Consider the following 15,854-nt stretch of genomic DNA (forward strand, 5'->3'; position numbering starts at 1 on the left):
TTTGCTACATATATATCCACCTGGAGAACTTTGTGTAGTGTGGACGCAGTTGTTGGAAATTAGCCCACAAGTTTCCTGTGTGTATGTGTGAGGGAGGTCTAGATGGGTATTGTGGTTCACCAATGTCACTGGCTAATGAGGCTTATGCTCTGTGATGATGGCTAGGGAACGTTACCCAGCATTTGGGGGAAGATATCCATTGGTGATGTGCCATCTGCATGTATGAAATTGCTGTTAATGTGGGTGTGGCTTTATAAGCCAATATTTAATATGTTCATTTATTTGTACACTTGTAAATGTAATAATGTGGTCATTGGGTCTGTTTCAGAGCCGGTCGCTATTTGCGAACGGTCGTTCTGATAAAGGGGGTGGCTATTTAAATGAACCGTTCGCTCTTTGCGGTCTGTTGACGCCTCTAAGTCTGAACGAGCGAACAAAACATGCTGTCGTTTTTTTGAAAAATACGCCCCCTGGCCGCTCGCATCATACGTCATGTCCGCTATTTAATAGATTAATCGAGTACATCGAACAACGTATGAACTGCTCGCTATTCTTGTGGCTGGTTTTTCCTACCGCTATATTGCGAGCAGTTCTGACTTTAAAACAACCAAGTGACGTGGTCAATGACGCTGCTGTATTAATTATGCACACCCATAAAACGCCCGTTTTGACCTTTAAGCACGCCTGCGTTCTGATCTCCACTCCCCGTTATCAAGCACCTTCCCCTGTTACCACCCACATACGCCTCCTCCTGTCACTCAAATTAGCAGGCATTCGCTATTTAGCGAACAAACGATTTTCGGCCGCACTGACTGGTTCGCGCATGCGTATTAGAAACCGTACGCATGCGCAGATGTGCAAACATCTCTCGGAACGAGACCCATAGTTTGTACCTGCAAATTAAACAAATATCTTCATTCATAATAGTAACACAGTGGTGTAATGGTTAACATTACTTTCTCACTACACTGAAGTCATGAGTTTAATTCTAATATAAGGTGCTATCAATGTGGAGTTTGTATGTGTTTCCTCCAACCCTCCAAAAATCATAGTAGTAGGTTGATTGGCTCCTGACACACAATAAACCTAGTGCGTGTATATGTGTATCCATGTGGTAGGGAATATAGAGTGTAAGCTCCACTGGGGCAGGGACTGATGTGAATGACTAAATATTCTCTGTAAGGTGCTGTGTAATGTGTATGCACTGTATAAAGAGCTCTAATTAATAATAATACAACATTTATTGTATTTCCAGCAGATGGACGCACAAGCAGGAATGACTTGGAGGAAGATCTCATCTTGTCTACAGATATTAAATTAGAAGATATCACACAGGAATCTCCAGGAGACAGATCGATTATGCTAAATATACATCCAGATATATCATCTGATCCCTCCAATCACAAGGACTATTCTATTGATACTATCGCTTTTATTACACATAGTGCAGTTCATATACCTGCTACAATATTTTCCTGTTCTGGGTGTGGGAAGTGTTTTACATGTAAATTGTTTCTTGTTAGACATGAGAGAAGTCACAGAGGTGAGAAACTATTTCCATGTTCTGAGTGTGGGAAATGTTTTACTCAAAAATCACATCTAATTATACATCAGAGATGTCACACAGGGGAGAAACCATTTCCATGCTCTGAGTGTGAGAAATGTTTTACACAGAAATCACATCTTGTTACACATCAGAAACGTCACACAGGTGAGAGGCCATTTCCATGTTCTGAGTGTGGGAAATATTTTACACGGCAATCATATCTTGTTAGACATCAGAGAAGTCACACAGGTGAGAAACCATTTCCCTGTTCTGAGTGTGGGAAATGTTTTACACAGAAATCCGATCTAGTTAGACATCAGAGAAATCACACAGGTGAGAAACCATTTCCATGTTCTGAGTGTGGGAAATGTTTTACATATAGATCGAGCCTTGTTAAACATCAGCTCTCACACAGGCGAAAAGCATTTCTATGATACAAAACAGGGATGTAGCAACACTACACTCACAGTATTCTAACATTTTAAGTTATCCATCCGCAGATAATTGGGATGTGTCATTAATATAAAAAGAGGAGGAATGTACAGCGCTAGGGAAATCTAAACAACAATAAATAATATAGGGCTTGATAAAGCAACATTAAAATGTATAGTATTTAATATGAAGATTCCCAGGGGTGGTGACAGATTTTGCCATCTGTGCCATCAGGAGGTGATGTGGATGTTCTAACTGAATTCACTCCACCCAGATGGTTTAAACTACTCAGTCAAACTCATCACTATTATCTGATACTCTCTGATCTTTGAGACTAGATAGTCAAGAACCCCTTCATCTGGTCCTACCAACCACCTAGATATTTGTTATAATCCTCTTTGTGACCTTTCGTATGTAAATTTCTACCTCTTTGTTTATATGTGTGTGTGTGTATATTATTTTTATTTATTATGTTATTTATATAGCGCACACATATTCTGCAGCGCTTTATAGAGAATATTTGTCCCTTCACATCAGTTCCTGTCCCAGTGGAGCTTACACTCTATATTCCCTATCACATGCTCACACACATACACACTAGGGTTCATTTTTGTTGGGGGCCAATTAGCCTAAAAGTATATTTTTGGAGTGTGGGAGGAAACCAGAGCACCCGGAGGAACCCCACGCAAGCACAGGGAGAACATACAAACTCCACACAGTTAGGGCCGTAGTGGGAATTGAACCCACAATATTAGTGCTGTGAGGCAGTAATGCTAACCATTGTGTGTATATATTATATATCAGTATGATTCCAGTATCAGAATATACAGAGAGATCTTACATGTGGTTCTCATTATGCCTAAATCTAAGCTATCTATATTCTATATAATTACAGAATAAGGTTCCAATAGGGATGTAAGATTAATATTCACTTAAAAGCTTGGTTATATATTTATCAAACAGGACTCAAAATAAACAGTAGCGGGCAGTGTCAGACCCGCTGGCAGTTAGTTACCTCAGACCGCTGAATCATAGGTGGTCCATTAGCACAGTGATATTTGTATGCTGCAACAGTGCCCGAGTCCCGATAACATGGGATTCCAATAAACAGTAGCGGGCAGTGTCAGACCCGCTGGCATTTAGTTTCCTCAGACCGCTGAATCATAGGTGGTCCATTAGCACAGTGTTATATGTATGTAGCAACAGTGCCCAAGTCCCGATAACACGGGATTCCAATAAACAGTAGCGGGCAGTGTCAGACCCGCTGGCATTTAGTCACCTCAGACCGCTGAATCATAGGTGGTCCATTAGCACAGTGATATATGTATGCAGCAACAGCGCCTGAGTCCCGATCACACGGGATTCCAATAAACAGTAGCGGGCAGTGTCAGACCCGCTGGCATTTAGTTACCTCAGACCGCTGAATCATAGGTGGTCCATTAGCACAGTGATATATGTATGCAGCAACAGCGCCTGAGTCCCGATAACACGGGATTCCAATAAACAGTAGCGGGCAGTGTCAGACCCGCTGGCATTAAGTCACCTCAGACGGCTGAATCATAGGTGGTCCATTAGCACAGTGATATATGTATGCTGCAACAGCGCCTGAGTCCTGATCAGAGGGGATTCCAAATAAACAGTAGCGGGCAGTGTCAGACCCGCTGGCAATTAATTACCTCAGACCGCTGAATCATAGGTGGTCCATTAGCACAGTGATATTTGTATGCTGCAACAGTGCCCGAGTCCCGATAACACGGGATTCCAATAAACAGTAGCGGGCAGTGTCAGACACGCTGGCATTTAGTTTCCTCAGACCGCTGAATCATAGGTGGTCCATTAGCACAGTGATATATGTATGCTGCAACAGTGCCCGAGTCCCGATAACATGGGATTCCAATAAACAGTAGCGGGCAGTGTCAGACCCGCTGGCATTTAGTCACCTCAGACCGCTGAATCATAGGTGGTCCATTAGCACAGTGATATATGTATGCCGCAACAGTGCCCGAGTCCCGATAACAGTTGATTCCAAATAAACAGCGGGCAGTGGCAGACCCGCTGGCATTTAGTTTCCTCAGACCGCTGAAGCATAGGTGGTCCATTAGCACAGTGATATTTGTATGCTGCAACAGTGCCCGAGTCCCGATAACACGGGATTCCAATAAACAGTAGCGGGCAGTGGCAGACCCGCTGGCATTTAGTCACCTCAGACCGCTGAATCATAGGTGGTCCATTAGCACAGTGATATATGTATGCTGCAACAGTGCCTGAGCCCCGATAACACGGGATCCCAAATAAACAGTAGCGGGCAGTGTCAGACCCGCTGGCATTTAGTTACCTCAGACCGCTGAATCATAGGTGGTCCATTAGCACAGTGATATTTGTATGCAGCAACAGCGCCTGAGTCCCGATCACACGGGATCCCAAATAAACAGTAGCGGGCAGTGTCAGATCCACTGGCATTTAGTTACCTCAGATCGCTGAATCATAGGTGGTCCATTAGCACAGTGATATATGTATGCCGCAACAGTGCCCGAGTCCCGATAACAGGGAATTCCAAATAAACAGTAGCGGGCAGTGTCAGACCCGCTGGCATTTAGTCACCTCAGACCGCTGAATCATAGGTGGTCCATTAGCACAGTGATATATGTATGCAGCAACAGCGCCTGAGTCCCGATCACACGGGATCCCAAATAAACAGTAGCGGGCAGTGTCAGATCCGCTGGCATTTAGTTACCTCAGATCGCTGAATCATAGGTGGTCCATTAGCACAGTGATATATGTATGCCGCAACAGTGCCCGAGTCCCGATAACAGGGAATTCCAAATAAACAGTAGCGGGCAGTGTCAGACCCGCTGGCATTTAGTCACCTCAGACCGCTGAATCAAAGGTGGTCCATTAGCACAGTGATATATGTATGTAGCAACAGCGCCTGAGTCCCGATCAGGGGGGATTCCAAATAAACAGTAGCCGGCAGTGTCAGACCCGCTGGCACTTAGTTACCTCAGACCACTGAATCATAGGTGGTCCATTAGCACAGTGTTATATGTATGCAGCAACAGTGCCCGAGTCCCGATCACACGGGATTCCAATAAACAGTAGCGGGAAGTGTCAGACCCGCTGGCATTTAGTTACCTCAGACCGCTGAATCATAGGTGGTCCATTAGCACAGTGATATATGTATGCCGCAACAGTGCCCGAGTCCCGATAACACGGGATTCCAATAAACAGTAGCGGGCAGTGTCAGACCCGCTGGCAATTAATTACCTCAGACCGCTGAATCATAGGTGGTCCATTAGCACAGTGATATTTGTATGCTGCAACAGTGCCCGAGTCCCGATAACACGGGATTCCAATAAACAGTAGCGGGCAGTGTCAGACCCGCTGGCATTTAGTTTCCTCAGACCGCTGAATCATAGGTGGTCCATTAGCACAGTGATATTTGTATGCTGCAACAGTGCCCGAGTCCCGAAAACATGGGATTCCAATAAACAGTAGCGGGCAGTGTCAGACCCGCTGGCATTTAGTCACCTCAGACCGCTGAATCATAGGTGGTCCATTAGCACAGTGATATACGTATGCCGCAACAGTGCCCGAGTCCCGATAACAGTTGATTCCAAATAAACAGCGGGCAGTGGCAGACCCGCTGGCATTTAGTTACCTCAGACCGCTGAATCATAGGTGGTCCATTAGCACAGTGATATTTGTATGCTGCAACAGCTCCCGAGTCCCGATAACACGGGATTCCAATAAACAGTAGCGGGCAGTGTCAGACCCGCTGGCATTTAGTCACCTCAGACGGCTGAATCAAAGGTGGTCCATTAGCACAGTGATATATGTATGCTGCAACAGCGCCTGAGTCCCGATCACACGGGATTCCAATAAACAGTAGCGGGCAGTGTCAGACCCGCTGGCATTTAGTTACTTCAGACCGCTGAATCATAGGTGGTCCATTAGCACAGTAATATATGTATGCCGCAACAGTGCCCGAGTCCCGATAACACGGGATTCCAATAAACAGTAGCGGGCAGTGTCAGACCCGCTGGCATTTAGTCACCTCAGACCGCTGAATCATAGGTGGTCCATTAGCACAGTGATATATGTATGCAGCAACAGCGCCTGAGTCCCGATCACACGGGATTCCAATAAACAGTAGCGGGCAGTGTCAGACCCCCTGGCATGTAGTTTCCTCTGACCGCTGAATCATAGGTGGTCCATTAGCACAGTGTTATATGTATGTAGCAACAGTGCCCAAGTCCCGATAACACGGGATTCCAATAAACAGTAGCGGGCAGTGTCAGACCCGCTGGCATTTAGTCACCTCAGACCGCTGAATCATAGGTGGTCCATTAGCACAGTGATATATGTATGCAGCAACAGCGCCTGAGTCCCGATCACACGGGATTCCAATAAACAGTAGCGGGCAGTGTCAGACCCGCTGGCATTTAGTCACCTCAGACCGCTGAATCATAGGTGGTCTATTAGCACAGTGATATATGTATGCCGCAACAGTGTCCGAATCCCGATAACAGTTGATTCCAAATAAACAGCGGGCAGTGGCAGACCCGCTGGCATTTAGTTTCCTCAGACCGCTGAATCATAGGTGGTCCATTAGCACAGTGATATTTGTATGCTGCAACAGTGCCCGAGTCCCGATAACACGGGATTCCAATAAACAGTAGCGGGCAGTGTCAGACCCGCTGGCATTTAGTCACCTCAGACCGCTGAATCATAGGTGGTCCATTAGCACAGTGTTATATGTATGCTGCAACAGAGCCTGAGCCCCGATAACACGGGATCCCAAATAAACAGTAGCGGGCAGTGTCAGACCCGCTGGCATTTAGTTACCTCAGACCGCTGAATCATAGGTGGTCCATTAGCACAGTGATATTTGTATGCAGCAACAGCGCCTGAGTCCCGATCACACGGGATCCCAAATAAACAGTAGCGGGCAGTGTCAGATCCGCTGGCATTTAGTTACCTCAGACCGCTGAATCATAGGTGGTCCATTAGCACAGTGATATATGTATGCCGCAACAGTGCCCGAGTCCCGATAACAGGGAATTCCAAATAAACAGTAGCGGGCAGTGTCAGACCCGCTGGCATTTAGTCACCTCAGACCGCTGAATCATAGGTGGTCCATTAGGACAGTGATATATGTATGCAGCAACAGCGCCTGAGTCCCGATCACACGGGATCCCAAATAAACAGTAGCGGGCAGTGTCAGATCCGCTGGCATTTAGTTACCTCAGATCGCTGAATCATAGGTGGTCCATTAGCACAGTGATATATGTATGCCGCAACAGTGCCCGAGTCCCGATAACAGGGAATTCCAAATAAACAGTAGCGGGCAGTGTCAGACCCGCTGGCATTTAGTCACCTCAGACCGCTGAATCATAGGTGGTCCATTAGCACAGTGATATATGTATGTAGCAACAGCGCCTGAGTCCCGATCAGGGGGGATTCCAAATAAACAGTAGCGGGCAGTGTCAGACCCGCTGGCACTTAGTTACCTCAGACCGCTGAATCATAGGTGGTCCATTAGCACAGTGATATTTGTATGCAGCAACAGCGCCTGAGTCCCGATCACACGGGATCCCAAATAAACAGTAGCGGGCAGTGTCAGACCAGCTGGCATTTAGTCACCTCAGACCGCTGAATCATAGGTGGTCCATTAGCACAGTGATATATGTATGTAGCAACAGCGCCTGAGTCCCGATCAGGGGGGATTCCAAATAAACAGTAGCGGGCAGTGTCAGACCCGCTGGCACTTAGTTACCTCAGACCGCTGAATCATAGGTGGTCCATTAGCACAGTGTTATATGTATGCAGCAACAGTGCCCGAGTCCCGATCACACGGGATTCCAATAAACAGTAGAGGGCAGTGTCAGACCCGCTGGCATTTAGTTACCTCAGACCGCTGAATCATAGGTGGTCCATTAGCACAGTGATATATGTATGCCGCAACAGTGCCCGAGTCCCGATAACACGGGATTCCAATAAACAGTAGCGGGCAGTGTCAGACCCGCTGGCATTTAGTCACCTCAGACCGCTGAATCATAGGTGGTCCATTAGCACAGTGATATATGTATGCAGCAACAGCGCCTGAGTCCCGATCACACGGGATTCCAATAAACAGTAGCGGGCAGTGTCAGACCCCCTGGCATTTAGTTTCCTCAGACCGCTGAATCATAGGTGGTCCATTAGCACAGTGTTATATGTATGTAGCAACAGTGCCCGAGTCCCGATAACACGGGATTCCAATAAACAGTAGCGGGCAGTGTCAGACCCGCTGGCATTAAGTCACCTCAGACCGCTGAATCATAGGGGGTCCATTAGCACAGTGATATATGTATGCTGCAACAGCGCCTGAGTCCTGATCAGAGGGGATTCCAAATAAACAGTAGCGGGCAGTGTCAGATCCGCTGGCAATTAATTACCTCAGACCGCTGAATCATAGGTGGTCCATTAGCACAGTGATATTTGTATGCTGCAACAGTGCCCGAGTCCCGATAACACGGGATTCCAATAAACAGTAGCGGGCAGTGTCAGACCCGCTGGCATTTAGTTTCCTCAGACCGCTGAATCATAGGTGGTCCATTAGCACAGTGATATTTGTATGCTGCAACAGTGCCCGAGTCCCGATAACACGGGATTCCAATAAACAGTAGCGGGCAGTGTCAGACCCGCTGGCATTTAGTTTCCTCAGACCGCTGAATCATAGGTGGTCCATTAGCACAGTGATATTTGTATGCTGCAACAGTGCCCGAGTCCCGATAACATGGGATTCCAATAAACAGTAGCGGGCAGTGTCAGACCCACTGGCATTTAGTCACCTCAGACCGCTGAATCATAGGTGGTCCATTAGCACAGTGATATATGTATGCCGCAACAGTGCCCGAGTCCCGATAACAGTTGATTCCAAATAAACAGCGGGCAGTGGCAGATCCGCTGGCATTTAGTTTCCTCAGACCGCTGAATCATAGGTGGTCCATTAGCACAGTGATATTTGTATGCTGCAACAGTGCCCGAGTCCCGATAACACGGGATTCCAATAAAAAGTAGCGGGCAGTGTCAGACCCGCTGGCATTAAGTCACCTCAGACCGCTGAATCATAGGTGGTCCATTAGCACAGTGATATATGTATGCAGCAACAGCGCCTGAGTCCCGATCACACGAGATTCCAATAAACAGTAGCGGGCAGTGTCAGACCCGCTGGCATTTAGTCACCTCAGACCGCTGAATCATAGGTGGTCCATTAGCACAGTGATATATGTATGCCGCAACAGTGTCCGAATCCCGATAACAGTTGATTCCAAATAAACAGCGGGCAGTGGCAGACCCGCTGGCATTTAGTTTCCTCAGACCGCTGAATCATAGGTGGTCCATTAGCACAGTGATATTTGTATGCTGCAACAGTGCCCGAGTCCCGATAACACGGGATTCCAATAAACAGTAGCGGGCAGTGTCAGACCCGCTGGCATTTAGTCACCTCAGACCGCTGAATCATAGGTGGTCCATTAGCACAGTGTTATATGTATGCTGCAACAGAGCCTGAGCCCCGATAACACGGGATCCCAAATAAACAGTAGCGGGCAGTGTCAGACCCGCTGGCATTTAGTCACCTCAGACCGCTGAATCATAGGTGGTCCATTAGGACAGTGATATATGTATGCAGCAACAGCGCCTGAGTCCCGATCACACGGGATCCCAAATAAACAGTAGCGGGCAGTGTCAGATCCGCTGGCATTTAGTTACCTCAGATCGCTGAATCATAGGTGGTCCATTAGCACAGTGATATATGTATGCCGCAACAGTGCCCGAGTCCCGATAACAGGGAATTCCAAATAAACAGTAGCGGGCAGTGTCAGACCCGCTGGCATTTAGTCACCTCAGACCGCTGAATCATAGGTGGTCCATTAGCACAGTGATATATGTATGTAGCAACAGCGCCTGAGTCCCGATCAGGGGGGATTCCAAATAAACAGTAGCGGGCAGTGTCAGACCCGCTGGCACTTAGTTACCTCAGACCGCTGAATCATAGGTGGTCCATTAGCACAGTGATATTTGTATGCAGCAACAGCGCCTGAGTCCCGATCACACGGGATCCCAAATAAACAGTAGCGGGCAGTGTCAGACCAGCTGGCATTTAGTCACCTCAGACCGCTGAATCATAGGTGGTCCATTAGCACAGTGATATATGTATGTAGCAACAGCGCCTGAGTCCCGATCAGGGGGGATTCCAAATAAACAGTAGCCGGCAGTGTCAGACCCGCTGGCACTTAGTTACCTCAGACCGCTGAATCATAGGTGGTCCATTAGCACAGTGTTATATGTATGCAGCAACAGTGCCCGAGTCCCGATCACACGGGATTCCAATAAACAGTAGAGGGCAGTGTCAGACCCGCTGGCATTTAGTTACCTCAGACCGCTGAATCATAGGTGGTCCATTAGCACAGTGATATATGTATGCCGCAACAGTGCCCGAGTCCCGATAACACGGGATTCCAATAAACAGTAGCGGGCAGTGTCAGACCCGCTGGCATTTAGTCACCTCAGACCGCTGAATCATAGGTGGTCCATTAGCACAGTGATATATGTATGCAGCAACAGCGCCTGAGTCCCGATCACACGGGATTCCAATAAACAGTAGCGGGCAGTGTCAGACCCCCTGGCATTTAGTTTCCTCAGACCGCTGAATCATAGGTGGTCCATTAGCACAGTGTTATATGTATGTAGCAACAGTGCCCGAGTCCCGATAACACGGGATTCCAATAAACAGTAGCGGGCAGTGTCAGACCCGCTGGCATTAAGTCACCTCAGACCGCTGAATCATAGGGGGTCCATTAGCACAGTGATATATGTATGCTGCAACAGCGCCTGAGTCCTGATCAGAGGGGATTCCAAATAAACAGTAGCGGGCAGTGTCAGATCCGCTGGCAATTAATTACCTCAGACCGCTGAATCATAGGTGGTCCATTAGCACAGTGATATTTGTATGCTGCAACAGTGCCCGAGTCCCGATAACACGGGATTCCAATAAACAGTAGCGGGCAGTGTCAGACCCGCTGGCATTTAGTTTCCTCAGACCGCTGAATCATAGGTGGTCCATTAGCACAGTGATATTTGTATGCTGCAACAGTGCCCGAGTCCCGATAACACGGGATTCCAATAAACAGTAGCGGGCAGTGTCAGACCCGCTGGCATTTAGTTTCCTCAGACCGCTGAATCATAGGTGGTCCATTAGCACAGTGATATTTGTATGCTGCAACAGTGCCCGAGTCCCGATAACATGGGATTCCAATAAACAGTAGCGGGCAGTGTCAGACCCACTGGCATTTAGTCACCTCAGACCGCTGAATCATAGGTGGTCCATTAGCACAGTGATATATGTATGCCGCAACAGTGCCCGAGTCCCGATAACAGTTGATTCCAAATAAACAGCGGGCAGTGGCAGATCCGCTGGCATTTAGTTTCCTCAGACCGCTGAATCATAGGTGGTCCATTAGCACAGTGATATTTGTATGCTGCAACAGTGCCCGAGTCCCGATAACACGGGATTCCAATAAACAGTAGCGGGCAGTGTCAGACCCGCTGGCATTAAGTCACCTCAGACCGCTGAATCATAGGGGGTCCATTAGCACAGTGATATATGTATGCTGCAACAGCGCCTGAGTCCTGATCAGAGGGGATTCCAAATAAACAGTAGCGGGCAGTGTCAGACCCGCTGGCAATTAATTACCTCAGACCGCTGAATCATAGGTGGTCCATTAGCACAGTGATATTTGTATGCTGCAACAGTGCCCGAGTCCCGATAACACGGGATTCCAATAAACAGTAGCGGGCAGTGTCAGACCCGCTGGCATTTAGTTTCCTCAGACCGCTGAATCATAGGTGGTCCATTAGCACAGTGATATTTGTATGCTGCAACAGTGCCCGAGTCCCGATAACACGGGATTCCAATAAACAGTAGCGGGCAGTGTCAGACCCGCTGGCATTTAGTTTCCTCAGACCGCTGAATCATAGGTGGTCCATTAGCACAGTGATATTTGTATGCCGCAACAGTGCCCGAGTCCCGATAACAGGGAATTCCAATAAACAGTAGCGGGCAGTGTCAGACCCGCTGGCATTTAGTCACCTCAGACCGCTGAATCATAGGTGGTCCATTAGCACAGTGATATATGTATGCCGCAACAGTGCCCGAGTCCCGATAACAGTTGATTCCAAATAAACAGCGGGCAGTGGCAGACCCGCTGGCATTTAGTTTCCTCAGACCGCTGAATCATAGGTGGTCCATTAGCACAGTGATATTTGTATGCTGCAACAGTGCCCGAGTCCCGATAACACGGGATTCCAATAAACAGTAGCGGGCAGTGTCAGACCCGCTGGCATTAAGTCACCTCAGACCGCTGAATCATAGGGGGTCCATTAGCACAGTGATATATGTATGCTGCAACAGCGCCTGAGTCCTGATCAGAGGGGATTCCAAATAAACAGTAGCGGGCAGTGTCAGACCCGCTGGCAATTAATTACCTCAGACCGCTGAATCATAGGTGGTCCATTAGCACAGTGATATTTGTATGCTGCAACAGTGCCCGAGTCCCGATAACACGGGATTCCAATAAACAGTAGCGGGCAGTGTCAGACCCGCTGGCATTTAGTTTCCTCAGACCGCTGAATCATAGGTGGTCCATTAGCACAGTGTTATATGTATGCAGCAACAGTGCCCGAGTCCCGATCACACGGGATTCCAATAAACAGTAGCGGGCAGTGTCAGACCCGCTGGCATTTAGTTTCCTCAGACCGCTGAATCATAGGTGGTCCATTAGCACAGTGATATTTGTATGCTGCAACAGTGCCCGAGTCCCGATAACATGGGATTCCAATAAACAGTAGCGGGCAGTGTCAGACCCGCTGGCATTTAGTCACCTCAGACCGCTGAATCATAGGTGGTCCATTAGCACAGTGATATATGTATGCCGCAACAGTGCCCGAGTCCCGATAACAGTTGATTCCAAATAAACAGCGGGCAGTGGCAGACCCGCTGGCATTTAGTTTCCTCAGACCGCTGAATCATAGGTGGTCCATTAGCACAGTGATATTTGTATGCTGCAACAGTGCCCGAGTCCCGATAACACGGGATTCCAATAAACAGTAGCGGGCAGTGTCAGACCCGCTGGCATTTAGTTACCTCAGACCGCTGAATCATAGGTGGTCCATTAGCACAGTGTTATATGTATGCAGGAACAGCGCCTGAGTCCCGATCACACGGTAGCCGGCAGTGTCAGACCCGTTGTGGACAATGTAAGATCACGGGGCTACACATTTACACTGTGACGGCTGTTTAGGATAAAGAAAGAGAAACGCGGAGCGGAGATCTCACATTCTAATAATCGCATCTATAAGAATGAATAAAGCTGTTGGTGTTTGAGACGGGGACAATAATGTACGGTGCGGAGATCCCGCTTACTAACAACAATTGCATTAACTGAAAATAAGGGGAATAATAATAATTACAATACCCTAAAAACAAAGGGATTGTTCGGTGGAATAGAATGGGTATGATATCCTCTCTACTCACCGTTACTACAAATCCAAGGATTCCACACATCAACGAAACCCCTTTTTCCCCCTCCCCCTCCTTTTTCCCCCTCCCCCCTCCTTTTTTCCCCCTCCTTTTCCCCCTCCCCCCTCCTTTTTCCCCTCCCTCCTTTTCCCCTAACCCCTCCTTTTCCACTCCCCCCCTCCTTTTCCCCCTCCCCTCTCCTCCTTTTCGAGTCTCTACCTATAACTAAACAGCCGAAAAAGATAAAGTAACAATAATTCCAGCTGTGGACCCGAGTAACAGTGAAGTAACAAATTAGCTTACAGTGTTACAAATGCTCTTCTGTCATTTGAAAATAAATGTGTCCTGAGAAGGTAAAACTGTACAACCATAAATACCAACCAATTCTATGTACATATATGAGTATATTAAAAATGAAATGATTGTGCAGATTGTCCCATTGAGGAGACATGTAAACCATTAGAAATATGAGAACAATAATTACAAATATAACTGTGATTCAGCGGAACGAATCATTTTCTTTATTAAATGAAACATTATTTCTGGTCTTTGAGCACAGTCTTACTATCTTTATTATAATTGTATTGTATGTGATCTTAAACAAAAAATCATCAATAAAGGTTATGTTTTATGATTAGAATTCAGCTAAATAGTAATTATAGAGAAGGCCCCGGCGTGCACCCTGGTAGTCTCACGCCATGTTTTTTCGGTTCTTGATTCCAGTTGTAGTTAGTGAGCAGGGTAGCGGCACCCCCTACTCAGAAATCATAGCGGCACCCCCTACTCAGAAATCATGAATAAATAACGGAATGTATACTGGGTAATAAACACAGCATGATTTGGAGAATTTTGGGAGAAAAGGGATAATAATAAACACAAACTTAAGAGAATCTATGCTGGAATTTACCAAAAATCTTTATAACTAAAGAAATTCAATGAGCCGCTTTTCACAGGTGCAAATTCTTCATAGGAAAAAGCTGCAAAAAGTTTTCCCCACTTCCAGAGTAGGTGAAAAAAGTGCGAAATCCCAATTTCTTCAGGGTCCATAGGGCTCCACAGGGAGACCTTGGGGTGTAGGTGGGACCAAACACACAGTTAAAGCTTTTGCCATCCCAGGATGCAATAGTCCTTCCCCCTATACCCCGTCCCTGATCCTGAGGCCAATCAATCAGTTTTGTTGGTGGCCGGCAGGAGTCAGTTCACCTTTGTCACAGTGGGCTGCCTTATGCAGCCCAAAGCTTTATTTTATGAGTTATTTTACTTTTTTGTACTCACGAGTGTGCAGCATCAGACAAAACATGGGGCATCTGTGCTGCCGCTCTATCAACCCTCTGGGTACCGCAACTCCATAGCCTCGCTTGGCACTTTTGGTGGGGCTCTCCGGGACCTTGCTAGCTGGCACTGCGGGAGTACCCAAGATTGCAACTCGGGGACAGGTAAGGCTGGTTAACGCTCGCGGTAACCTGTGGCTGGGCAGTCTTACCTCTGGTCTCAGGGGACAGACCAGAGGCACTGAGCGTGAACACTGGCTTCGTCCGCGTAATCCACTTGACCACCAGGGTACATATGGAGCGGGATCCAGCTTCCCGGTGGTTAACAATCAGCAGGGGAGCTCAGCTACCTTATTACAGCGGCTCCTCCCCCAGCTCAGGGCACCAATCAGTCGTGGCCTAGCCTCACTGAGCTGCTCTCCTTCAGCCCCGCCTCATCAGGTCTCTGTTGGCCATCGTCTACAGGCTCAGCCTCAGCTCTCTGGGAAATGCTGGGTCCGGTCCCCTACATACAGCCAGGTTTATGTAGCACTATAGCCTACCAGTTTTAATGTTTGAGTAGTTGATTGTAGTGCCCTATTACAGTTACACTGTTTCTGCATTGTATGTGACTTATGCTAGCGCTGTCTGTCTGCATATTTTCTCTATACTGTCAACTTAAGCCTTTACCATTTTTCTCACTATTGCCCTAACACTGGTGTATACAGGGTGTTTCTGTACATTCACATTGCTGGTATTTGTGAGGACTGTCACATACTGTTGGTCACTGCACAGTGCCATACTCTGTGTTGTGCTCTCCTGCAGCTTATCTGAGCATAGGCAGGATCACTATACTGCAGACCCACTTGTATTTGCACTATCACGTACCCAGTGGTTGCATATTACTCAGTGCCATAGTGTATGCTATACTACTCTGCATCTAGGTCTAGCAAAGGCAAGAGTAGCAAGCAAGCATCTGCACCTATACTGCTCTCATGCAAAGTATGTGCTGCAGACTTAACCCGGCGTCAGTCAGGCTGGGTCATTATGACCTGGGCAGCTA

General features: G+C 47.4%; 2 protein-coding genes across 3 annotated transcripts in view; one reads left to right on the forward strand and one right to left on the reverse strand.

Annotated features, from left to right (window-relative positions):
• Positions 1 to 15,854, forward strand: part of LOC148532448 (uncharacterized) — a 163,235-nt gene that overhangs the window by 70,641 nt on the left and 76,740 nt on the right. The window contains exon 7 of one of the 2 annotated variants that reach the window (XM_088467807.1): positions 1,628 to 1,879. In XM_088467807.1, the coding sequence (XP_088323933.1) occupies positions 1,628 to 1,879 (252 nt within the window). Of the gene's footprint in view, positions 1 to 1,543; positions 1,880 to 15,854 lie in introns of both variants that reach the window. The other variant, XM_088467808.1, reaches the window with a different exon arrangement.
• Positions 1 to 15,854, reverse strand: part of LOC148532449 (uncharacterized) — an 88,640-nt gene that overhangs the window by 24,635 nt on the left and 48,151 nt on the right. The window lies entirely within an intron of this gene.

Source organism: Taudactylus pleione, unplaced genomic scaffold, assembly GCF_031769625.1.
Source record: "Taudactylus pleione unplaced genomic scaffold, aTauple2 ptg000076l, whole genome shotgun sequence".
NCBI lineage: Eukaryota > Metazoa > Chordata > Amphibia > Anura > Myobatrachidae > Taudactylus > Taudactylus pleione.